At 38.7% G+C, this 26,587-nt stretch overlaps 1 protein-coding gene across 3 annotated transcripts in view; it reads left to right on the forward strand.

Moving 5' to 3' along the window:
* Positions 1-26,263, forward strand: part of CBFA2T2 (CBFA2/RUNX1 partner transcriptional co-repressor 2) — a 92,866-nt gene extending 66,603 nt beyond the window's left edge. For 2 of the 3 annotated variants that reach the window (XM_070941663.1, XM_070941665.1), the window contains 10 exons: positions 2,704-2,847; positions 4,514-4,755; positions 6,570-6,659; positions 8,788-8,969; positions 11,321-11,571; positions 12,785-12,870; positions 13,759-13,954; positions 17,946-18,017; positions 21,191-21,381; positions 23,048-26,263. In XM_070941663.1, coding sequence (XP_070797764.1) covers positions 2,704-2,847; positions 4,514-4,755; positions 6,570-6,659; positions 8,788-8,969; positions 11,321-11,571; positions 12,785-12,870; positions 13,759-13,954; positions 17,946-18,017; positions 21,191-21,381; positions 23,048-23,338 — 1,745 coding nt within the window. In that variant the 3' untranslated portion in view covers positions 23,339-26,263. The remainder of the gene's footprint in view (positions 1-2,703; positions 2,848-4,513; positions 4,756-6,569; positions 6,660-8,787; positions 8,970-11,320; positions 11,572-12,784; positions 12,871-13,758; positions 13,955-17,945; positions 18,018-21,190; positions 21,382-23,047) is intronic. The other variant, XM_070941664.1, reaches the window with a different exon arrangement.
* Positions 26,264-26,587: the final 324 nt, after the last annotated feature.

Below are 26,587 nucleotides of genomic sequence, written 5' to 3' on the forward strand. Positions count from 1 at the left end.
CCCAACGCCCAGGCCGTGGTCCACTACTGGGCCGTGAGCCATTTGGAACCAGGCCGTAGAAGCACCAGGCAAGTGAACAGGCACATTCTCACTTGCGTGCTTGCTGGCTGCTCATGCAGAACCATCCCCTCCTCTCCCCCGGTCCACAAATCTAGAAAGGTTGTGGAACTCTGTTCTAGATAAAGTTGTCCATTAAACCTAAATTAATAACACAAGGACAAGAACATCTCCATATCAACGTTTTCTTGACTATCAATTGTATAGGAGTTTCTAGAAAGCTACAAAACTTTATGGTTATTGATTGATTATTGACTTCCACATACTTTATGTATGTATCTATACTGTAATCATAAAGGATTTTGCACACATTAGCTTTTTGGCAGGCAAAAGCTTTTCAAACCTGAGATTTTAACACTCATGATAGACAAAAGAGGACCAAGTTTGGAAATTGAGATAGCAGTGATTTAAACTCTAATTGAATAATCTGTTCTGGACTTTGGTATGAATGTAATGATGAATTCTTTTTGTTGTGATTTTTTGTAATATTGTATTAAAGAGTTCAAACAGAGTGGGATATTGGGATTGTGAAGTTTCCGAAAAATGCCCTAATTAATTCATGAGCCATAATTCATGAGCAGGAGGGAGGGAATCATAATTCATGATTCCCTCCCTCCTGCTCATGGCAACTTGAAAACTTTGCAAGTTGACAGGGCTACTCAAACAGACTAATTGTTTTAAAACAAATTAATTAGTCAGCAGTCCTGATCAAACATTGCATTAGTTGGTAGAGATGCAGAAATCTGTAAAACCAAGAAATTGGCTACTACATGGAAACATTTCTTTATCTTACCATAATTCCATCAGGCTAGTATGTATGCAGTACCTTATTATTGCAGAAGAGTTATGGCTTGCAAGTGTATCTTATTCTAATTAAATTAGAATTAGAAGTAAGGTCTAGTGTTCTAGGAAGAAATATCTTTTCCTGTATAGTTACTGAATAAACATTTAACTTGTTTATAAATACCAATACAGACTACAATTTCCACCCATACTAAAATATGATTAAACATCTCTCTTTGCATTCAAATTCAAATTTTGGTTTATTCTTATTCATAGTTTCTGTGCAGGTTGTTGTGTAGAATTTTGAATGACAGTTACTAATGACAAGAAATAGAATCTATAACTTCATGTCTAAACTTCTGATTGGGTGATCCAGTCTGTCTGCTAGTGAGTATTGCTGAATTCCAACATTGTGCCAAGTGTTGAAGGTTGGTTGCAATGTGACTAACTGCTAAGATTTCCTGTGGGCCTTTTCACACCCAATGCTGAAAAAGCAGGTGGTTTGAAGTGAGGGCTCCCTCTGGGGTTTCACACTCCATGCACAACATGCAAAAGTGAAAGACAACCATCCGTTCTGTCCATCCTGAGTTCCCCCCTTAACAATGGGGGAACAGGGAGGGGGCAGAGAAGTTGAACACAGATGGATATGTTGGAAATCTGTCAATATAAGGAGATGCTGCAGCAGTGTCCCAGATTGCTTGGGAAGTAATTAAATGAGACAGACAACCATTTGTTTATTGAACAAATAATGCGTGGGTGTGTTTAAGCAGATAAGGAGCATACATTTTGATAGACAACAGTATAAGAATACTTCTTGCAACAGGTTGGTTAGCACAATGGATTTGGCATGATCAAAATAGCTACAGGTGTTAGGTCCTTTTGTCATTTTAGAAATAAATGTTTCAGTTGAATTCTTCACAGTTTCAAATACAATTCTAGATTCCTTTACTTTATTGTAAGTATAAAATACCAGTATTCTCTTCTGTGTTTTGTAAAGAATGCTTTATAGATAAATACTCCTTTGCCAGCCTGTTATGACTCTTCATAACCACCTGAGAGTAATTCCCTCCTTTATTCTATCTTAACATCTCTAATATAATATTGAATTGGGAATGTTCGAAATTAACCTTATTGTTAGTAGCCTGGATCTATGGAAACATTTAGTTTGTTTCCATCCATTTATGATGTTTTCCTATTTGGCAATAGGAGGAAATAGATCATTGTTTTTTTAAACTGTCTTTTGAACTCATTGGGACACTTTTTATTAACAGACTTACATTTGATTATGTTGTTAAGAGCCTTGCACATAGATATGCTAGAAATGGTGGATTTGTTGGATGCTATTGAAATTCATCTAACTGCAGACTACATTCATTTCTATAAGGTGAATTCTAATAATTTTCATCAAGTTGGTCTGCCTATATATTCCATTAACTAAGAAAGGTCCATGACTAGTGAATCCTGCTGATCGGGGGGTGGACTAGATGAGCTTCAATGGCCCGCCCAGTTTTATATTCTGTACTGTGTTTGACCTGAACCAATTAGTTGAACTTAGTCTCTCTGCCTTTGTTATTCTCTCTCTCTCTCTCTCTCTCTTACATGGAGACAGAGAGAGACATACACACTGGCTTGGAGATCAGATTCCTCAAAGAGTTGTTATGTAAAGATTATTGAAATATAATGTATAGAAGTATTTTGAACTTTCTGAAGCACTGTATAAAAAATTAATATGATTCAAACTTGCTTTTTTTCTGTGCCCTACTTTTGTATTTTTTGCCAAGACTCCCCAGAATATCCGTTTCAGGCAGAGGTTTTTTTTTTTTACTGAATTCTTGTGTTTTTTCCCCCCACATTCCACTTTAGTTGCTGGTGAGAAGAGAATATCAGTAATGCCAGGATCCCCTGTGGAAGTCAAGATACAGTCAAGATCTTCTCCATCCAGTATGCCACCGTTACCACCTATCAACCCCAGTGGCCCCCGGCCTGTTTCGTTTACCCCAGCAGCATGTAAGAAAGTTGTATTTGAGACTATTATCCCCAAATGTCTTTTTTGTTTTTTTCTATGAAAATAAATGCTTTTAAGAAACTTACTACAGGCCTTTTCATTTTAATGCCAACATCTGTCAAATGTCAAAAATGGCAAGATGACAGATGCAGTGTTGCAATCCATGCTCTGCCCCATGTGTATGACTGCAGATGTTGATCTCTCCCACCACAAGTGCTGATGGCCAGAGGTTGGAAAGAGCTTTTTGAAATTGTCTTTTTATTTTTAATCAACAATGAGTAGAAATTTTTCTCCAGCGAAATAACTTTGGGGGAAAGGCCATGCCTTTGTGTCATTTTGTCATACTCATTGCCTGGAGAAAGGGACAGTAAGAAGATCAGTAGAAGGTTTTCTACTGGTGACATCCAGATATGAGATATTTCATCATTTTTGGAGGACAGAACTCATAATTGTCAAATAATAAATTTCCCAAAACTAAGTAAAAGTAAAGTAACTTTTGTGTGTGTTTAATTTTGAACTAAATGAGCATTGGTTCATATAGTCAAGCATTGCTAATTCGAAGAACAGGTAGTTCTCACATAATGACTAAAATCTCAAGTGCTGATCTTGCTCCCCACCCCATCAGGCCTAGGAGGACCAGACCTGCTCCCTGCCTCACCTGGCCCAGGAGTCCTCATCCAGTTACAGATCCCACCAGTGTGTTCCAACCTTCATTCTTTTTTGCAGCTGCTGACAGGTGGCTTCTGATCCATTCTCCATTCACCATTTTTCAGAATACTCCTTCTAGCTTTCTTAATGTTCACAGGAATGGCACCCACCCTTCCAAAAAATCATGAGAATGGTGTCCACTCTTGCAGTACTTTGGAAGCCTTCTAAACAATTGTGAGAATAACACCCTCTGAGAAGGAAACTTTTGAAGCACTGCAAGAGCAGATGCCGTTCTGGGCATCATTTGGAAAGATAGATGAAGCTTTCTGAATGAATGGGAGAAGATGCAGAAGCCCTCTGTCATCAGACAGAAGCTGCCTGTCAGAAGCTGCAGAAAAAGAGTGAAAGTAATTGAGGTGCTTCATATGCTGAGGCCTCTCAGGCCTGATCAGATGGGGAGCAATCACAGGTTTCTGTGGCAGCGGGCAGGTTTGTGCATGTTGGTGAGCTGGGCACCTGGTTGACGGAGAAAGAGATAAATGAGTGGGGTGTTGCAGCACCCCTGCAATCGTAAGGGCAGGTTGGACTGACAAGCACCCAAATTTTCATCACATCACTGTGAGTACAGTGTCACAGTCACAGTAGCCTTAAATTTGGCCAGAGAATAAGTCCCTTCATTCAGCACTGTTACAGTTTTGAATGATTGCTGAACAAATGGTCATTAGTGAGGACTATCTGTACTTGGTATTGTCCAGGGTCTTAGGGAAAAAAATTCTTAAGCATTCGGCTAATTAGAGACCAAGAATTCTAAATCCTGGAATTTCATATGTTCCTACCATTATTGAGCTAAGGTATCCTGTCGAAAAGGTTTATTTTAAAATGTTAAATGTGACACACATACACACCCCAGATTGTCTTCCTTACAATACATTAGTCCCGCCATCTCAGAAGCTTTTTGCAGCTCATTGGTGAATATAGCATATTTCTTCTTCATCGTGCATCTTCATTTCCTCACTGTAGTATCTAACGGGATGAATCATTCCCCCCCGACTTTGAATGGAGCCCCGTCACCTCCCCAGAGGTTCAGCAATGGTCCTGCATCATCTTCCTCATCTTCATTGACGAATCAACAGCTCCCAGCTACCTGTGGGGCTCGTCAGCTGAGCAAACTGAAACGCTTTCTTACCACCCTTCAACAGTTTGGCAATGATATTTCACCAGAAATTGGAGAAAAAGTCCGGACTCTTGTTTTGGCACTAGTGGTGAGTATTAAAGCACCAAAGTCAGCCCAAACTGCAGAAACAGTGGATTTATGTTTGGTTATGGCAGTGTTTGTCAACCTCAGCTACTTTAAAAGGAGGAGACTGCAACTCCCAGAATTCCTAGCCAGCAGACTAGCTGGAGAATTCTGGGAGTTGAAATCCACGCATCTTAAAGTAGCTGAGGTTGTCAAGCACTAGATTATGGCATTAGGGTGGGTAGGAAACTACTGTGGCTTACTTATATTACCAGCTCTGCTCTATTATTTATCTTTGCAATTTTGAGGTGTTCGGTTTCCAATAACTGCTGTTATCAATTGGAGCATGGTGAAACTTGGGTTTGCAGCAATATAGTGCCAGCAGTGGGATCTGGTTGCTAAAAATGCCAATGACTCTTGGCTTCCTTTCATAAAATCATAATGTATAGATCTGTACTGTGTTGGCAGGCTCTTGCATCTCGATCCCAGTGATCCAAATCACTGTAACTAATCATAGTTCAGGGTGTCATGTTTAAAGATAGACATTAACAAATTGTAGTATGTCTAGAAAATTATTACAAGGAATGAGAATAAATTGGAAAACAAGACTTATGAGAATTATAGAAAGAGCAAAGTATATTCAGCCTGCAAGAGAGAAGATAAAGGAGACATTTGGTAGAAGTTAAAAACATGTAAAAGATGAAAATGGAACGAATTTGTTTTATTCTTTGACACTTCAGAGGTTCAGGAATTGTAAGGTGGCAGATTTTAGTTAAGCATTAGGATAAGGGTTTTTTTTAATGATAAAACTTTTTTCTTTAAGGTTGCAGAATAGGAAGTTTCCCTTTGTAGGAAGTATTAAAGGCGGAGGTCAGACTTATCCATTTTTTAGGAAATTTTATAGTTGTATCCAATTTTGAGAAGTAAGTTGGTCTAGAACAGGGGTGTCACACTCAAAGCCTGCGGGGCCACCCTGGAAACAATGAAGGACTGGCCTACGGTGCCTCTGCCAGTGAAAATGGAGCTCACGAGGGCTGCGGGCAGCCCCCCCCCCCCGAGCTGTGTTTTCGCTGGCAGAGTGCTCAGGCCACCACAGGCACCGACATGAGTGATGGCCATGCCCACCCTGGCCACGCCTACACCGTCCTCCTGAGATCAGACACAACCCTGATGCGGCCCTCAATGAAATTGAGTTTGACACTCCTGGTCTAGAAGATCCCATAATGTACTTTGCAGCCCTACAATTCTGTCTTTAGCTTTTACTTTATATCCAGTTGATTTTTTTTAAATCCTGAGGTTAAGTATAATTTGTATTTTCAGATGAAAATGTTTTGTTACTTAACAGTGATGAGGGTGATAAAGGTTACTAGTTCTTCCATAAAATATGTAAATCTAGCTTCTGATGCAAATATAGGTTCAGGAAAATAAATTTAAAAACAGGGGGGACTACAGATAGACGTCACTTAACAACTATTCTGCTTAGCAACTGTTTGATGTTACCATGGCACTGGAAAGGCGATTTTATGACTGGTCCTGGCATTTATGACTGTTACAGCATCCCTATAGTCGTCTGATCAGGATTAGGGTACTGCAAGACTGTGGGCATTTACAACGATCTTAGCGTTCCAGATGATCACTATTTGCATGCTTCAAAGTTGACTCCCAACAAGCAGAGTCAGTGGAGAAGCTGGCAATATAATTGCAAGTCAAGGTCACATGAAGTTTTGCTTAATGACCACAGCAGGAATGAGTTCATAAGTATATTATGGTCATGTGTTGATAAACAAACAGAGTTGCCATTTGTCATTTAATTCTGATCAATTTCCTTTCTTTTTGCAGAATTCAACAGTGACAATAGAGGAATTTCATTGCAAGCTTCAGGAGGCTACTAATTTTCCTTTGCGTCCATTTGTAATTCCATTCTTAAAGGTAATTATTGTACCCTGTTGGTAAATTTTCATGACACATTAGAATGATTTTATAATATCTCCCAAAGGATGCTTATGCGCTCTCTCTGTGTGTGTCTCTCTGTCTGTCTGTCTGTCTGTCTGTCTGTCTCTCTCTCTCTCTCTCTCTCTCTCTCTCTCTCTCTCTCTCTCTCTCTCTCTCTCTCTCGCTCTCTCTCTCGCTCACATACACACACACATACGACCTTACTGTCTTCAACAGAACCTGTTTTAACAAGTAAACAGGAAAATGTTCACGAGATCTGATTTCTTTGTGGCAAATCAAAACATAAGCTAAATAAATTATATTATTATATAAATTATATATTTTGTTATGACTGAATTAGTAGTGTTCCCCTAAGTTTTGTTGTTGCTTGATTTGAGAAGATTTGAAATTGCAGAGATAATAAAAAGGTTTGCCACAATTTTATATAACAAAATTAGGAAAAAAAGGATATGTCCTCTGGATAGCCATTGCTAAAATGATAGAAAAGTGTTTTCTTGCTCTGAGCCAGATTTTGTTCAGTTTAGTCAAAATCACTGGCAGAAAAATTATAGTGGAATCTGTAAACTAAATGTGTTAGACTGTTCTAAATCATAATCTTCTAATGTGTTATAAAAACTAGTGTTGCAGAGGAAGCATTTGCAAAGATTGGATGAAGGTTAATATTCTTAAAAACTGATAGTTAATGAAAAAAGTGAGAATTGCCACATCCCCAGAAAGATTCATCAGAAAATATAAAAAATCAGTTTCTTCTAGATCCCTGATATGAGGACAAAATAAGGAGGCTTTTGAGAAGAGACTGGACAGCCACTTGTCTGAAACGGTATAGGGTCTCCTGTTTGAGCAGTGGATTGGACTATAAGACTTCCAAGATTCCTTCCAACTCTGTTATTCTTTTATTCTGTTCTGTTAATCCTCTCCATTAAAGCCAAATAATTGATTGTGCCCAGATCAAAAAATAAATTATGTATCTACTTTTTGCCTGCAATATTTCACCGGGTGTCACTTTTCTTATCTAAGTTAAGGAGCGGTCAATGCATATGTTTTCCTTTTCCCCCCAATGTACAGATGATTCATGTATATTGGAATATGGAATATTATTGCATGCTCAATACCGATTTGAGTTCTGGTTCCTTACTTATTTCAGCATTGTTCCCATTTCTTACATAGGATCATGGCTGAACATACTATACTCCTGCACATTTCTCCTTTAAGGAAAGCAGAAAAGGAAAACAAACTGAAATTCAAACTTCTCTTGTATCTGATAAGGTTGTTCATTGGAGCCTATTTGGTCATCTGTCCCCAAGGAACAGAATATCTTGTTTATTTTTTCCATAGAGCTACGTGAGGTTTAGCCTCTTTCTCCAAGCCGTCCTATCTAGAACAGGATGGCTGCTAATTATCATTCAGTTGATGACAAGTGTTATCTGTGCTAATGGAAGTCACATTATTTTGTCATAGTAGTCCTTAGGAAGATTAATACCATTTATAGCTGAATGTTGCTTGTATTCAGAGAACCTCTGTTTCAAACACTTGGCTTGCTGCTTTACCTAAAGCAGGGGTCTGCAACCTCAAATACTCAAAGAGACATTTAGACCCGTTTCCCACAGAAAAGAAAACACCGGGAGCCACAAAAGCTGGGTGGGCATGGCCAACTCAATGCCACTCACTTCTACCAGTCACATGACCCCCTAGCCACGCCTACCCAGCAGGTCATTAGGGCAGAGAACCCATGTTAAAAAACACCGGGAACTACAAAATCCTTTTGACATCTCTCTCTCCCCTCCCTCCCCTCTCCCTCCCTCTCTGTATCTCTCTATGTGTCTCTTTCCCCCTCTCTCTGTATCTCTCTGTCTCTGCCCTGGCCGCTTCTCCATCCCCCACTGTCACCCTTACCTTCTAAGGCCAGGCAAGGAGTGACTGGGAGGGGAGGGCAAGGCGTGGGGCCAGCCAGTGGTGGGATCACCTGACAGGGAGCCACAGCAGAGGGCCCAAAGAGCCTCATGCAGCTCCGGAGCCGCAGGTTGCTGACCCCTGACCTAAAGAGTAACATCAACTTCTCCATAGCTTCAGAACCTAAATGGGTAACTGTACCATTGTTTTGTAGGCCAACCTTCCTCTCCTCCAGAGAGAATTGTTGCACTGTGCTCGAGCCGCCAAGCAAACCCCTTCTCAGTACTTGGCCCAACATGAGCATATTCTGCTGAATACAAACACAGCATCCCCAGCTGACTCTTCAGAATTGCTAATGGAAGTAAATGGAAATGGAAAGAGGCATAGTCCAGACAGGTAAGAGGATTCAAGTAACTCAGAATTCGGCCACTGGAGATATCAAGGTATACAGAGCCACTTGTTGAGATGAGCAGCTATAAACATAAAACAAATAAATAATCCTTATGCTTTCTTCTGGAAGGTTTTTTTTTCCCTATGTCCTCTCTTAAAAGCTTGTTGCTGTATGTTTAGAAGTCCACCACTTCTCCCCTCCTTTTCTGTTACCTTTTTCAGAAAAAAGGAAGTAGTGAGGAAGGAAAAATAATGGGAAGGGAAAAAAAGCTTAAAGCTTGGTAAGAGTTGGGAATTAAGATCTGGAGATAAACCAAGTGTCCCAATAAGAGAATGGGATCTATAAGATGGGAATGGTGGAAATGAATATGTATGCAGAAGACATGCACTGAAAACCATAGTGTTTTTTTTAAAAAAGACAGAAAAATCCAGGTGCCGATGAGGAAATTTTTATCAGGCCGAATATATTTTAGATAGACAGTTTTTAGCTAGATTATGGAAATGCCCTTATCTACAAGACACCATATTGTCTGGAGATCATGAAACTTTCTTTATAAGCATTTTATCTGCTCTGAGGAGAGGATTTTTCATCAGTATAAACACAGGCCTCTCTGTACAGTTTTCTGAATAAAAAAAATATATTTTCGATAATTATAATTAAACCAATTTATCTTAAGTGATTTAATCAGTGGGCTAATTGGTTATTCTAGTGTTTCACTTTTATTGTTGAACAATGTGAATATGTATTAGTGTTTTCCTGAGGCTATACATCTTTTTTTGGACTTTTAAAAATACCAGAATAAGCAATATATGTTAAACATACGTTACAAGCTTTTGATATATTAAATTTAATGCAGTGGTGGTTTTCTGATTTTTTTATTTTTTTTTACTGTTAGTCATTGTAACCAAGTAACACCTGAGTTGATAATTTTGACCCATTTGTTGTAAATAGCCATCTCATAGTATTCTGCACAAGTAAGACCACACTAGGAATACTGAATCCAGTTCTGGTCACCACGATACAAAACAGAAGTATTGTGTCTCTAGAAAATGTGCGGAGAAGAGCAACAGAAATGATAAGAGGTATGGTATATTTAGCCTAATGAAGAGAAGGCTCAGGGGTGACATGTTAGCCATCTTCCAATACTTGGAGGGCTTTCACAGAGAAGAGGGGGTTGATTTATTTTCCAAAGCATCTGAGGACAGGACAAGGAACAAGCTAGTCAGAGAGAGATCCAACTTGGAACAAAGGAGAAACTTTCTGATAATTAGAACATTTAGTCAATGAAATAGCTTCTCTTCCAGAGTTGTGGATTCTCCATCACTGATGGTTTTCAGGAAAAGATGGACAATCATTTGTCCAGCATGGCATAAGGATTCCTGCCTGGGGCAGGGGGTTGGACTAGAAGTCTTCCACGGTCCCTCCCAGTCCTATGATTTTACGATATATTTTGTTCTGGCTTATGCTTTTGAAAAGGTTGTCTTATCTGAAACAAGTTGATTAATAAAGTTTTTCGTTACTGTCCCTTTGGACTTTTTTTCAACTCCCCCCTTTTACCAATGTTTGGAAGGAATTGGGCATATCAGACACAACAAAAGAGGCTTTGTAGTAATGTTGGATGAGCTTTGCACAGTCTTTTGTTTTCAGGCAACTCTCTAGAAAGGTTGTTTAATAAGAAGAGTTTTTCTACCCCACCCCATTTAACATTTTTTATATTTGCATGGGTAATAGTGAAGAGGCTATTCAGGTGATTTTAGAAAATAAATGCTGGCAATCAGCAAATACTATTCTGTGGGAACTGAATTAAAACAGTGGACTGGATTCAATGCTGCAAGATGAAACAAAAGGGTACCTCATAATTTACCACCCTCCTGATTCCAACAAGAAATTATATAAAAATGTAGGAATTGTGTTTTGCATTGGCTTTACACACCTTCAGAATGATTGGAAATGCTGAACACAATTGACTATTATTGTCTCTATGCTATCATGTTACTATTAGGGCATTGTTTTTCAAACTTGGCCACTTTAACATGCGGAAACTTCAACTCCCAGAATTCCCCAACCAGCATACTGAAGTCCACACATTTTAAAGTAGCCAAGTATGAAAAGCACTGAACTAGAGTACCCAAATAAATAAAACTATGTTTGTAGCAGAGTTTGGATGTCATATTTTGGTATGCCATCAATATATGGGAACTTTTTCTTTTTCTTCTTTTACTGAGTTTGTATCTTGCTACTAGTTTTCTTCGTTGTAACATGGGCAATATATGAAACTCTGCAAGTGGATAGAATAATGTAATAATTCCCTGAATGCTAATGGACACCTTCCTTTCTTTTCTTGTCTTGCTTACAGAAGGGAAGAGAATAACTTTGAGAGAGAGCCGATCCCTTCAGAGCCTCCTGCCAAAAGGGTTTGCACCATTAGCCCAGCACCTCGACACAGTCCATCCCTCATGTTGCCCATCATAAACGCAGCTGGGCAATTTCATCCTACACCTCCTCCACTCCAGCATTATACCCTAGAAGACATTGCAACATCCCATTTGTATAGAGATGCAAGCAAGATGCTGGAACACAGGGATTTGCGAGAAAGACATAGTATAGGTAATGAAATCTGCCCTGTGAGACAGATATGCCTATATTTTCCAATGTACTCTAATTCCAGTCCAAATGCTGATTGCCAGCATAATTTTATAATGCCTTGGTAAGATCACACTCAAAATATTGCATCCAGTTTTGATTGCCACAATAAAAAAACGATGTTGAGACTCTAGAAAGAGTACAGAGAAGAACAACAAGGATGATTAGGAGACTGGAGGCTAAAACATATAAAGAACGGTTGCTGGAATTGGGTATGTCTACTTTAATGAAAACAAGGAATAGGGGTGACATGATAGCAGTGTTCCAATATCTCAGGGGTTACCACAAAGAAGAGGGAGTCAAACTATTCTCCAAAGCACCTGAAGACAGGACAAGAAGCAATGGGTGGAAACTATTCAAGGAGAGAAGCAACCTAGAACTAAGGTGAAATTTCCTGACAGTTAGAACAATTAATCAGTGGAACAACTTGCCTCCAGAAGTTGTGAATGCTCCAACACTGAAGTTTTTAAGAAGAGATTGGACAACCATTTGACTTAAATGGTATATGGTTTCCTGCCAGAGAAGGTGTTGGACTAGAAGACCTCCAAGGTCCCTTCCAACTCTGTTATTCTGTTGTTCCTATTCTAATATAAGATATAAATTTTGACAAATTTTAGCAGATGTTAAGCATCTCAGGATGAAGAACTAAATATCATATAGTAGTTTATGTTATTTCATAGCAAAATTTAATGTTCTTTACTGATCTTACAGATGGCCGAGGATTTGTAAATCCAGTATGTATGTATGTATGTATGTATGTATGTATGTATGTATGTATACATGTATTGTAAATATGTGTTGATAGAAATAATCTCTTTCACCCCCCTTCCTCTTTTTTTTTTGTATCGCACTGTCAGGATTCTAGACTATACAATTTTCAGATTGTAATTTTTTTTTTTTTAATTTGATTTATATGCCGCCCTTCTCCAGAGACTCAGGGCGGCTTACAATGTGCTCAGCAATAGCCTTCATCCTTTTGTATATTTATACAAAGTCATCTTATTGCCCCCACAACTGTGTCCTCAATTTACCTACCTTAGAAAGGATGGAAGGCTGAGTCAACCTTGAGCCTGGCGAGATTCGAACCTGCAGTAATTGCAGGCAGCTGGTCTTAATAACAGGGTGCTTTAGACCACTGTACTACCAATGCTCAATATTTCCTTGCATTTCCTAACAGGATTAAATGGAGGTTACCAGGATGAACTGGTGGATCATCGCCTAACAGAGAGGGAATGGGCTGATGAATGGAAGCATCTGGATCATGTAAGAGCCTGGGATGAAAAAAAGCAGTGTACAAATATGACTGTCCTACTGTTCTTCTAAGCATGAGCTTCATAACGTTCTATTAAAATTATATACACAGGGACCAATCTTCTAATAACTCAGGTTGTTCGTGTAACCTGATAAATTTCTGGCAGTGGCTCTTCAGCATCTTGGGCAGAGGTCCACCCTGTCACTTTCTATTTGACACTTTTATTTGGAATTAAATCTGGATTCTTGACATAAAAAGAATGTGTTGTATCTTTGAGTTGTGGCATTATGTGTATGCACACAGCCAACTACATGTCTGTATGATTAGGTGATTGTTTAGTCTAGGGAGGATTTAACTTACTGGTAGAGCACGGGTGATGCATATACATGGTTCTAAGTTTGACTCCTGCATGCTGATTAACTGTGCGGGGCAGGGTGGGGCAGGGGGAGAAGGAGAGAAGCAACCTGGAATTAAGGAGAAACTTCCTAACGGTGAGAAGATTTAACCAGTGGAATAGCTTGCCTTCTGAAGTTGTGGCTGCTTAATCAGTGGAGGTTTTTCAGAAAGACTGGATAGCTACTTATCTCAAATTCTATAGGCCTCCTGCCTGAGCAGGACTTCCAGCTCTATTCTGATTGATTGATACCGTATTATCTTGCCTATATTTCAAATGCTCCTGTATAATATTATAGTAAAATAGTAAATTATTTTTATACAGACTAAATTAATTATTGGGAAGTAGCCCATCAGATACTCCAGAACCTGTTCCTGCAGGATAGCTCTGTGACAGAAAAGCATAAGAAAAACTCTTACATAGGCAACCATGCAGGAAAACTCTGCTTACTGTCCTTCGTGAAGCCGACATGTTTCAAAATGTGCTCTTCTTTTCCCTATTGAAGGCATTGAATTGTATTATGGAAATGGTAGAAAAGACCAGGCGTTCCATGGCGGTCCTCCGCCGTTGTCAAGAAGCTGACAGGGAAGAGCTCAATTACTGGAAAAGACGATGCAGTGAGCCCACCGAGCCACGGAAAGGAGGGAATGATTCAGCCATGCGTCAGCATAGTCCTGCGAGCTCAGACACAATCAACAGTGGTATGCATGGGCGCCCTGAATTTAAGACAGTGGCTTTCTATTAGTATACTCTAGATCAGTATTTCTTAATGGGAGTTTAAACTGGGGAGTTGATGTCCATGGGTGTTACAGTTGCCAAGGTTGAGAAACACCGATCTAGATTTTTTTCTGAATAAAAGAACGGAGAAAAATATTTTGTATTCCTTTATAGCGCACCATCTGTAAGCTTCAGCACATTTAAAGGAGTTAAAGAGTGCACTGTTACCAATAAATATATAACAACATAAAATATCTTTGGCCTCCCTTTTTAGACTCTATTTCTTAAGATTAAAGAGCAGATCTCAAGCTAATATTGACAAAACGTAATGCAAAAACAATGAATCAATTATGATTCTAAACTTCTTCAACATTCTGAAGTAGAATGAAATGCTCTGCACTCTCTACTGCTATTTCAGCGGCATTTTAAGCATAACTGTGCTTTTTAATCTTCCCCATTGATTTGCACCACCTTACCATGAATTCAATCATGGATGTTCTGCAGTTTGATGCAGAACATCAAACTGCATATTGATGCAGTTTGGCTTCAGTTTCACTTTCCCTAATGCAAGTACAAATTAGCCCTGGGAACTGAATCCAGAACTGACATGTATTTTTTTTTTAAATCTTACTCTCCCTTCAAAACCATAAACATAATGAAGTTGGAAAGGATATTACTTGATATTTTGTGAAGGACATACCTAATTTATTTGCAACATTTGCATCGTTGCAGAGGTTTGGATGTAACTTTCATCCAAAAAGGTTTTCAAAGTGACTTGCATATAGTCGGTGCCAAAGGTTAATAATCTAAAAGATAAGATACAGCAGGGGTGGGAACCAGGTAGCCTCGGAGGAAGTAGTGATGGAAAGCAGCTGTCATTCATCAACCTTGTAAGGAGACCTGCTTCATTAAACTCCTTTTCCCTCTGAATTGTTTCCAGCTGGCCATTTCTTTGGAATGAATACTTAGTTTAAGTATTGGTGCCTGAATTAGCACATTGCATCCAGATTGAAAAAAAAAGAAAGTAACGTGTATTTCATATTCCAAGCTACTTCTTGGCTTTAGATTCAGAGTAAATTTTCCAATGATAAAAATGAATATTCTATTTTTTCCCTCACTGTTTAAAATGACAGTTAATTCTGCCTTGAATACAGAAAGGTAGGCTATACATTGAATAAATAAATAATCAACCAAGTTGGGTTTGCAATATAATGTTCTGCATTGGGCTTTTGTTTAGGTTTCCAAACCATTAGCTATAACAGTTTTCAAGATTCTCCATTTCCATTTCCGCTGTGCTTCCTTTTTCAGCTTGCCAGTACTTTGTCATAATTTTGCTAGCATTGAGTTGGGTCAGTTCAAGCTTGGGGGTTTCTCTGAGCATTTAAGCATTTTGGCTGTGTAAAAATCCACACTTAGGAAATGAGTTTGCTATTAGTATACATATTGAATGCATTCTATATTTGATGAATGGTAATCTGGATGCCAGATTTTCTATCAACGGCATCTGTGCAGTTCTTGAGCATAATGTGTAGGTTTAATTGAACTTTTAAATTGCTTTGCTAAACTAAAAATCCATTCCATTCTTTCTACAACACTGAGCCAAATACGCCTTTTGATTGTCCTCATAGCATTTGGTAATGTATGTTGTTTCTGAATAAATGCGATTTCTCTTACTTTGGCTAATAAGGATTGATATGAGTTGAATTCTAATATTTTGAGCTATAGACAAAAAAAAAAACCCCTTCCACAATGCTGCCTTTACTTTATACTATTTTTGAAGCTGGAACTTTTAAGTTTGTATTCTACCTTGTAGTGTACAGACTCTCAGGGAAACGAAACATGAGAGATACAGTCAGGTCCAGAAATATTGGGACATTGACACAATTCTAACATCTTTGGCTCTATACACCACCACAATGGAGTTGGAATGAAACAAACACAATGTGCGTTAACTGCAGACTGTCAGCTTTAATTTAAGGGTATGTACATCCAACTCAGGTGAAAGGTGTAGGACTTACAGCAGTTTGCATATGTGCCTCCCACTTGTTAAGGGACCAAAAGTAATGGGACAGAATAATAATCATAAATCAAACTTTCCCTTCTTAATACTTGGTTGCAAATCCTTTGCAGTCAATCACAGCCTGAAGTCTGGAATGCATAGACATCACCAGACGCTGGGTTTCATCCCTGGTGATGCTCTGCCAGGCCTCTACTGCAACTGTCTTCAGTTCCTGCTTGTTCTTGGGGCATTTTCCCTTCAGTTTTGTCTTCAGCAAGTGAAATGCATGCTCAATGGGATTCAGGTCAGGTGATTGACTTGGCCATTGCATAACATTCCACTTCTGTCCCTTTAAAAACTTTTTGGTTGCTTTTGCAGTATGCTTTGGGTCATTGTCCATCTGCACTGTGAAGCACCGTCCAATGAGTTCTGCAGCATTTGGCTGAATGTGAGCAGATAATATTGCCCGAAACACTTAGAATTCATCCTGCTGCTTTTGTCAGCAGTCACATCATCAATAAATACAAGAGAACCAGTTCCATTGGCAGCCATACATGCCCACGCCATGACACTTCCACCACCATGCTTCACTGATGAGGTGGTACGGTTAGGATCATGAGCAGTTCCTTTCCTTCTCCATACTCTTCTCTTCCCATCACTCTGGTACAAGTTGATCTTGGTCTCATCTGTCCATAGGACCTTGTTCCAGAACTGTAAAGGCTTTGTTAGATGTTGTTTGGCAAACTCTAATCTGGCCTTCCTGTTTTTGAGGCTCACCAATGGTTTACATCTTGTGGTGAACCCTCTGTATTCACTCTGGTGAAGTCTTCTCTTGATTGTTGACTTTGACACACATACACCTACCTCCTGGAGAGTGTTCTTGATCTGGCCAACTGTTGTGAAGGGTGTTTTCTTCACCAGGGAAAGAATTCTTCGGTCATCCACCACACTTGTTTTCCATGGTTTCCCAGGTCTTTTGGTGTTGCTGAGCTCACCAGTGCATTCCTTCTTTTTGAGAATGTTTCAAACAGTTGTTTTGGCCATGCCTAATGTTCTTGCTATCTCTCTGATGGATTTGTTTTGTTTCTTCAGCCTAATGATGGCTTGCTTCACTGATAGTGACAGCTCTTTGGATCTCATCTTGAGAGTTGACAGCAACAGATTCCAAATGCAAATAGCACACTGGAAATGAACTCTGGGCCTTTTATCTGCACATTGTAATTGGGGTAATGAGGGAATATCACACATCTGGCCATGGAACAGCTGAGAAGCCAATTGTCCCATTACTTTTGGTCCCTTAACAAATGGGAGGTACATATACAAATTTAAACAAATTTAAACAAATAAATATACAAACTGCTGTAAGTCCTACACCGTTCCCCTGAGTTGGATGTACATACCCTCAAATTAAAGCTGACAGTCTGCAGTTAACGCACATTGTGTTTGTTTCATTCCAACTCCATTGTGGTGGTGTATAGAGCCAAAGATGTTAGAATTGTGTCGATGTCCCAATATTTCTGTACCTGACTGTAAATTAGAGGTGAAGTATGCCTATGTCTGGGTAAATCAAAAGAGTTATTTTCAATTTAAAATATGCAATTTTTACATCTAATTACCATATTATTGGGGATTGGGAATATACAGTAATCTGTATGAAACTGTGAATATTTCATTTTTCAACTGACTCTTTAAAATACAAGGCACTATTAGCAATGATTATGTTGTGGGATTATGTTGTGGAAATTATGCTATGCAAAAAATTATGCAGTAATCTAAATTAAATTTAGAATTAAAAGTGATCATTTATCGTTTTTGACATTGTTGAACACTGTTTAACTGCAGATATCTCTTGATTTGGTTTTAGCGATTAACCCATCCTGCTCTCCTTGCTTCACAGATGCTGAATATAAATTTTTTAGCTTGGCAGGGCTAGATTTCAATGCTTAATATTATTGCCATCCTTCTTCCTTCTTCAGAATCTCAGCGGGAGAGCAGTAGCAGGCCAGGAACAGCAGGTTATGTCACAGAAGAGATATGGAAAAAGGCTGGTAAGTAAGGAAGCCTGTTTCAATACATTGCTATGAGACATTATTTTGCTTAGAACAGGGGTCTCCAACCTTGGCAATTTTAAGATTTGTGGACTTCAACTCCCAGAATTCCTCAGATAACAATGCAAAGAATTCTGGGAGTTGAAGTCCACAAGTCTTAAAGTTGCCAAGGTTGGCGACCCCTGGTTTAGAAGTTTCTAGAAAGCACAAATTCCTATCACTGACCTAAAGAGTGAATATCTGGAGAGCCAATCAAAAATTCCAGGTAAATAGCAGAGGTGGATCTGAATTAAAACTAAACAGGCAAGCAGCTGCTCTGAGAAGCTAGCATGAGGTCTTAAGATTCATGCTAGCATATTCAGACTGGAGATTTTCTGGGCAACTGGTGGCAGTGGCAACATCCACTCTGTTTCAGAAAAGACATAGCAGAATTGTGAGGAAACAAAAAAGGAAGTGGTCCTATCCTGAAGGGGCAAAGGAGAGAGGACAAATGGAAAACAACAATCAATACGTCTTGGTTTACATTAAAGGTATAATTTTTCTAAACACTTTTTGCAAATGTCTTTGCAGCATTCTGTCAGGAAGTAAAGTTTATCTAGCTAAATATATCAAGTAGTTTAGGAAAACTTTGCTTTAAATTATATAAATAATAATTTCACAACTAATTCAGGTGTTGACTGAAAAGGTATGTGTAGGTATGATTGGTTTGCCTTTATCTTTTGGGAGAGACATTAATTATATATAATTAATAACTAAATCTTTAAATAAAAGAAAGCTCAGTTAAAATGAAGATACATAGGCCACAAGTACAAATATTTCTCCTGGACAGTGACATTAACATGAAAACTGTAACATGGATAATGTAGTTATGAATCCTGTTAAGTGAAAGAGAAGTAGAATATTGATACCAAGAAAAAGTAGAAGCCTTGAAAAGGCTTGAGTTTCAATTTCTACAAAGATATTTGTATAACTTTGGACAATTTGGCATTTTTCAGACATGATTACTTTCCAAGGGTTATGGTGGTGCAGTGGTTAGGATGCAGTATTGCAGGCTAACTGCCTAAAGTCAGGAGTTGGCTGAAGGTTGACTCAGCCTTCCATCCTTCTGCGGTTGGTAAAACGAGGACCCAGATTATTTGGGGCAATATGCTGACATTGTAAACCACTCAGAGACTATGGAGTGGCATAGAAGTCTAAGTGCTATTACTATTGCTCTTCCATGCTTTCTATAAGGAGGGGATGAAGTTTTATAAATTAATTCATTTATTGTAAGAACCTTCCCATACCTTCCCTCTCTGATAATTGAACCGACTCCTCTCCTTTCATATATCAAGCCTGAGTCATTTGCTCTAATTAGTTTGAAGTTAAGCATAAAAATTTTGCAGCTGTGGAAAGATCTTGTCTATATATTGCCTACTTGTCTTGTCTTCAAAACAGGCAGGCAAATGTCTTGTGTTGGATGTCCCAGAGGCGCTTTTTCAGGAGGCAACTGGACATTCTTGTTTTTTCTTTGATGACATTTCGCTTCTTATCCAAGAAGCTTCTTCAGCTCTGACAGGATGGTGGGGAATGGAAGGATTTATACTCCTTGCATTTAAATCCTTCCATTCCCCACTATCCTGTCAGAACTGAAGAGGCTTCTTGAATGAGAATCGAAATGTCTTCAAAGAAAAAACAAGAAAGTCCAGTTGCCTCCTGAAAAAGCACCTTTGGGACAACCATGACCTGGATGGCTGAGAATCTCTACAGAGTCTTTGTTGGATGGCCCTTTGTTCACCCCCTCCCCCCCCACTCTTGATCAAAATGGTTTCAGGGTGTCTTTTTCTGCTCCACTCTGCAAGTACATTGTCTTGTCAACTTGAGCACTCTGTTCATTTGGGAAAGCGTGCTTCCATTGATTGCAGGTCAGTCCAGCAGTTGATCAGCTACTTGACAAAAGAAAGAATGAATGCCTGTTCAATTGGGTCAGAACTTCTCATTTTTAAAGCTGCCCATTTACCATGAATAACTATAAAATCACAATAATTCTATGAGTATTTGCCTTGCAAATAGGAGGTTGCTGGTTCTATCCTTAGCAGAACGTTTTTAAATTACAGTGGTACCTTGGTACCTCAACTGCTTTGAAACTCATCCAATATTGTATTTAACTCATTTTGACATGAAAATTTTGTCCCGGTAGTTACTCATTGTTTTTTTTTTTTAATTTAAAAAGTTTTACAAATACATTTTCTCCCCAGTTTCCCCCCCCCCAAGCCCTCCCTAATCCTCCCCTCCCCCCAAGACTTCCTCAAGATGAAATCCAAATCAAAATCACATTTTATAAAACTTAAACCCCTCCACCCCCTGTGTACTGTTTATATCTTCATAAAATTCAGTTAATCTATCCCTGCATAATACATTCAGCTAAAAGCTATCTGATATTTCTTAGTTTGATATTTATTCTGCACATAATCTATCCACTTCTTCCACTCCCAAACATAAGTCTCTCGAGTCCGATCTTTTAGATACGCTGAGATCTTCGCCATCTCTGCAAAACTGGCCATCTTCAAAGTCCATTCTTCAATAGTAGGCATAACTTCGTTTTTCCAATATTGACCTATCAATAATCTCGCTGCTGTCACCATATACAATATCAGTTTTATTTCACCCAATGTAAAACCTTTAACTATACCCAATAAAAACAATTGTGGAGAAAACTGAAGTTTTTTCTTCAAAACATTTTGCATAACCCACAGTTACTCATTGTTTTGTTTGATACTCAACACAAGCTAGAACTTGTCGGTCAACTGGCCTGTGACTCACTACATTATTCCTTATGGAACAAATTGTTTGATCCTCATCATTTTTTGTACTCATCGTGCCTCCTGGAACCAATTAACGATGAGTATTGAGGTACTGTTGTGTTATTTTTCTTTCCCTGAGCTTGACTTCCCTGCCCTGTTTTACTTGTTTTCCAGCAACCTGTGTAAAACATTTTCACCTCAGTTTCCAAATAGCTCAAAATATTCTAAATAGTAAAATGAAAATCATCCTTAAGTTCAGGAGTGCTTCAGGGGAAACTAAATTTATGTGTGACTTTGGCCTTTGGAGTTGATTGGAAGTGTCTTCTTCAAAGATTCTATTTTACTTTCTATCATGAAGCTGTTTGATGTACAACCTTTGTTTTCTTTCAGAAGAAGCTGTGAATGAAGTCAAACGCCAGGCTATGTCTGAAGTCCAAAAAGCAGTAGCAGAGGCTGAGCAGAAGGCATTTGAAATGATTGCATCAGAAAGGGCTAGAATGGAGCAGACCATTGCTGATGCCAAACGCCAGGCTACTGAAGACGCTTTCCTAGTGATTAATGAGCAAGAAGAGTCTACAGAGGTGAGGACTAAGCAGAAATATCTGGTGTTTTGGGAAGGCATAGGGAAACTCTTGAACATCACCTTAAAGATGAAGTAACTTTGTGTTGGTTTGGGGGGGGGGAAGTTGCCTGGGATTTTTTAGAATTTCATCATTCCTTTTTATGTTATAAACTAATCTAATTTGTCTATGGAGATTCTCAATCATCCAGGTCATGATTATCCCAAAGGTGCTTTTTTTGAAAAGGCAACTGGACTTTCTTTGTTTTTCCTTGAAGACATTTCACTTCTTATCCAAGAAGCTTCTTCAGTTCTGACTGAATGGTGGAGAATAGAAAGAATTACCATGTTTTCCCGAAAATAAGACTGGTCTTATTTTCTTTTCGCTCCCAAAATAAGCACCAGGTCTTATTTTGGGGGGATGTCTTACCCCTTACCTTAGGACCACCACAGCCATGCCTACCATGCCCTGACACCTGTCATGTTGCTGCCCAACTTCTACTGCAGCCTTCTCAGCGAGGCTTGTCATGCTGGTGCTGCAGGGGTGGGTTCTATCTACCTTTACTACTGGTTCGCAATGGGGGTACGCGTGCTCTTCTGCAAATGTACAGAAGCGTTCTGATGACGTTGGGGTTGGTGGGCAGAGCCTCTCGCTAGTTTTACTACCGGTTTTATAGAATCGGTCCGAACCGGGGGCAACCCACCACTGTGGTGCTGCCTCTCACAGCAGGAGGTTGCGTGGCACGTTGTGCAATTGCATGAGCGGCGACACAGGTGCAACAAGCCTTGCAGGGTTCCACCTTGAGCGGTGGCACCAGCACAATGCAGCTACAGAAGAAGTTGGGCACCGGCGCAACAGGTGTCGGGACGTGGGAGACCTGGCTGCAGTGGTCCTAAGGTAAATGATTTGGGTGTGGGGTGCGTGGGGCAACTCCACCCCCCTAGCTTGATTTCAATGCCTGCGCCTTGCCCCACCTCTACAACCAGATGTTGGGCAGGGCTTAACTAGGGCTTATTTTGGGGGTAGGGCTTATATTAGGCACAGGCGTGAAAATCGGTCTAGGGCTTGTTTGTTGTAGGTTGTATTTTTGGGGAAACGTGGTATATTCCTTCCAGCTATCCGGAAAATGGAAGGAATATACTGTAAATCCTTGTTGGGAAGATTGCAGTCTCAAAGCCAGTGTAAGTAAATACTATTCCAGCAGCTTTTTTTTCCCCATCTTGAATAATTACATTCATTTATCATTGTTAAAATCCACCTGGTAAAGGAAAACGTGCTCTTCAGAAACATGCTATTTGAGCCTGTTACATGGCTCACTGACGGTTGCTAATTAAGTTATTCCTCTTATATTTGTGCCAAGGAAAAACCTTGTTGGGATTGCTAGGAACGCCTTCATAGAAATGTAAATTCACAAATTATGAACATATCATATGACAGTTACAGCTGATGTAATTATAGCTAGGTTGTCACTTGATAGAGTTTGGCAAACTGTCCTATGTTATTCTGGACAACATTTGAATTTGATTATACAAGGAATTTTCTTCCTAGCGGTATTGAAGCACTATCTTAATAGCACCTCCCTCCCTCCATCCCTCAAGGCCTTTTGCTTCCTTGAAATAATAAACCATCTTCAAACTGTTTATTTGGCGGTATATTTAAAGGAGAAGTTTGTTCTTTGGTTTTTCAGAGCTGCTGGAATTGTGGCCGCAAAGCCAGTGAGACATGCAGTGGATGTAACATTGCTCGTTATTGTGGCTCCTTCTGCCAGCACAAAGATTGGGAGAGACATCATCGAATCTGTGGGCAAGGCCTGCATAGTCAAGTCAAGCCAGTGTCCTTATCAGCCAGTCGGTCTTCAGCTGCCACCCTCAATGCAGTTGATGGAATAGCAAGTCCGGCTCTGGAAAAAACATCCACGGCTACTTCTCGATCCTCCACTCCAGCCTCTGTAACAGCAGTAGATACAAATGCACTCTAAAAGGGAACTCTGCATTCAATACATTTTTTGTTATTTTGTACTTTGGAAAACAGAAACCTCAATACATTATTCAAAATTTATATTCCCGCACTTTGGAATTCAGTTTTGGCTATTTGTTGGGCAGGGTGGCTTTTCCACACTATTACAGTGACATTTTTAGAAACCTATGTTAGCCCTTCCAATTTGGGATCTCAGAATGATCTCAATGTTTCCTGGAATATGGAGAACTTTGTTTTAATGGAACTTTCTCAAAAGATACTCTATATTGATATAATTTTAAGCTTCTAACTAGCAGATTGTTCTTTCTTTTTATCATGAAGCAAAGCTGCTTGGAAAGCCTTTTCTCTCCACTTAATGTTCCCATTCTTCCTCTGTATAATCTGAACAATTGGGTTTTTACTACCACTGATCATTGCTATTTGAGTACCTCTAGGCTTTTTACATATTGTGACAGAATAAGTGGACCATTTCATTATCAGGCAGAACTATGTAAATAAAATATAATATAAGCAACCTGACTGTTCTTTTTACCCTTCGTACTTTAGCACTGAAGATTTTTTTGTGTTTTCATTTTCATTTTTTTCCATCATTTCTGAAATGGACAAATGACTGAAAGATGTTGCTCTTGGGCTGTAAAAGGAAGATCCCAAACTTGTTCATATAATGACTCATTGGCTTTTTCACTTACCAATTTTGGTAATGTATGGATACAGAGCAGAATGTTTACGAATTGGTTGGAGGGCCTAAAGAGATTAAAATGTTCTGTCCAAAGATTTTTTTCAAAACATCTTATTGGATCTTTTAACAAATCAGATTGTTTAATTTTGTTATCCCAACTCTGACACACTCTTCTCTGCATAAATGTTGTTGGCTTTATATATTTTGTTTTGAAGGTGCATTGGTGAATAAATGAACTGGCACATACCACTCATGACTCAAACAGTTATATCCTAGTCCATACTTTCATGTTCAGGTGCCCTCAAGGTACATTGGTTTTCAGTTTTCATATTTCCCCAGATTAGATAACCAGTGACATAATTGTCTATGGGACAATTGAAGTCCAATACCTGTGGAGAGTATTATGTTGGAGAAGATAAAGCTATTATCTCAGAACATGTTGGTTAAATTATAGAAGATTCATGTCATTTAATAACATTCATGAGCAGGCAAGGCTAATGTATTTAATTCTCTTTTTCTGTAAGCAAACTAAAATTGTTGACTCTATTGAAGAATTTCATGTATTAAAGTATCATGTCATCTTTCCAATATAAGTCATGAAATTTGTAGGTTCCAAGATTTCAAGATCTATCCACTGTGTTTTTATAATGTATCTAGTTCTTTTGCTGCATTTAAGAAGGACTTTTTGTGATTTTTTTCCATCTTCCACATGCCAGATTGATAGAGATCAAGATCAGCAGACAGTAGGCAAACCACAACCACAGAGAGAAAGCAGGTTTTGTTAGATTAAGATGCAAATTCCTAGAAAACTAGAGTTAATGTGAGGATGGTTGAAAAGGGTTACACTCTTACAATTAACCCTAGTAACACAGCTGCTTTTTGCCAACACTAACATCAGAAATTATTGGGAGATATATTTATGCATCTAGTATGAATCTCAGAGGAGTGGCTTCATATAAAAGCTTTCATTTTTGAAGGGTTATCAGAATTTATTCAGATTCATGTTTATGAAAATCCAGTATGCGAACTTCTAATTCCCTACATGTGGTTTACCACAAACATCTGTTTTGCTGTACTCAGATATAGTAGTGTGTCTTACTATTAAATTGAGATAATCAATATACAGTACCGTACAGTACAGAAGGCATTATATGTAAGGAAAGACTTTATTCATATGTTGCCAAAATCTCATGGTTTGATGTCATGTCTGAACAAAGTCATTGTAGCAAAATAGTTTTCGGGATGTATGAAATACTCTAAAGCACAGATGTCAAACTTGTGGCATCACGTTGCCATCACATGATGTATTGCGAAGTTTTTCCCCTTTGCGGAGCTAGGATGGGCGTGGCCTGTGCTTGATGCATCCAGCCCACGGGCGGTCAGTTTGACACCCCTGCTCTAAAGTATTATTTGGTGCTTCTTTGGGTTTTTTTTTTTTTTCCAGATTCTTGGGTTGCATATTTCCATTAATTCTATGCATATGCATTGCTTGGAAAAAAATATTTGATTTACACCTGGAACTCATCCTTAAGTGATGATTTACCAAAGAGGGACTTTTTTTTTTAATTCATGCTGTTTAATAAGAATGAAAATCCAAAGTCATGAGTTCACACATGTTTATAGATACATTTGCAGTGTTCATTTTAAGTAAAGGTTTGTAGTACTCCGAGGAACTACCAAGTTCAAACTGTTTCCAAGATTTTTCAGCGAATGTGAAAATACGAATTAAAGCTGTGGTGCTAACATTACTTATTTGTTCCAAAACTGATTGCCACCTTATTCTTTCCATAGAACAGAATGATACAAGATCAGCTCCAAAGAAAAGTATGAATGTATGTTTGTCTGAGAGAGAGAAAAACTATATGTGTGTGTGAGGGAAAACATTCATTGGCATTCTAAGAGTATATGTAAATAGACAGTCTTCCATAATTTAACATGCAACTACAATAGTTTGCTGTGTATTAAGTGAAAAATACATCAATGTACATAGGTTACAATATTACCGGTCATAATTTTAAAATGATTTTTTGAAAATGGAAATGAAAAATATGAAATGCTACTATGGGAATACTTTGTGGATTCTGTTTTCTATATATTTTTGTCATTTGATTCTATATTAGGAATTTTTGTTACCAATTTCATGTGCATAACTTATTTAATATACTGTATAAAAGAACCCAAACCGTTACAGATGTATTTAGTTTGTTCTACTCATAGCAGTCAATAAAGACTATGTTCACCTTATAACATGTTGACTTACCTTGTTTTATAGAATATAATTTCAGCTAAAGGCTGGATTGACACATCATTAATATTATTTAAATCCTATCCCACTTTTTCTCTAGGAAATCAAGATATGAGGATCTTCTTTTGTTTCATCCTCATAAGCATCCTGCTAGGTAGTTTGAGCAGAGAATGGTCTAACATCTCAGTCAACTTCCATTGTTGAAGCTAGATTTGAATCTGAATCCCTCTGATATTTTTCCAACACCTTAACTATTAAACCACTACTACATCATAAGCAGTAGCTATGCCTTGGTTTTGGATCAGCTTGTTGTGTGAATCCAGTCA

This window comes from Pituophis catenifer, unplaced genomic scaffold (assembly GCF_029215685.1).
Source record: "Pituophis catenifer annectens isolate HBS135680 unplaced genomic scaffold, rPitCat1.0.hap2 SCAF_3, whole genome shotgun sequence".
Taxonomy (NCBI): Eukaryota; Metazoa; Chordata; class Lepidosauria; order Squamata; family Colubridae; genus Pituophis; species Pituophis catenifer.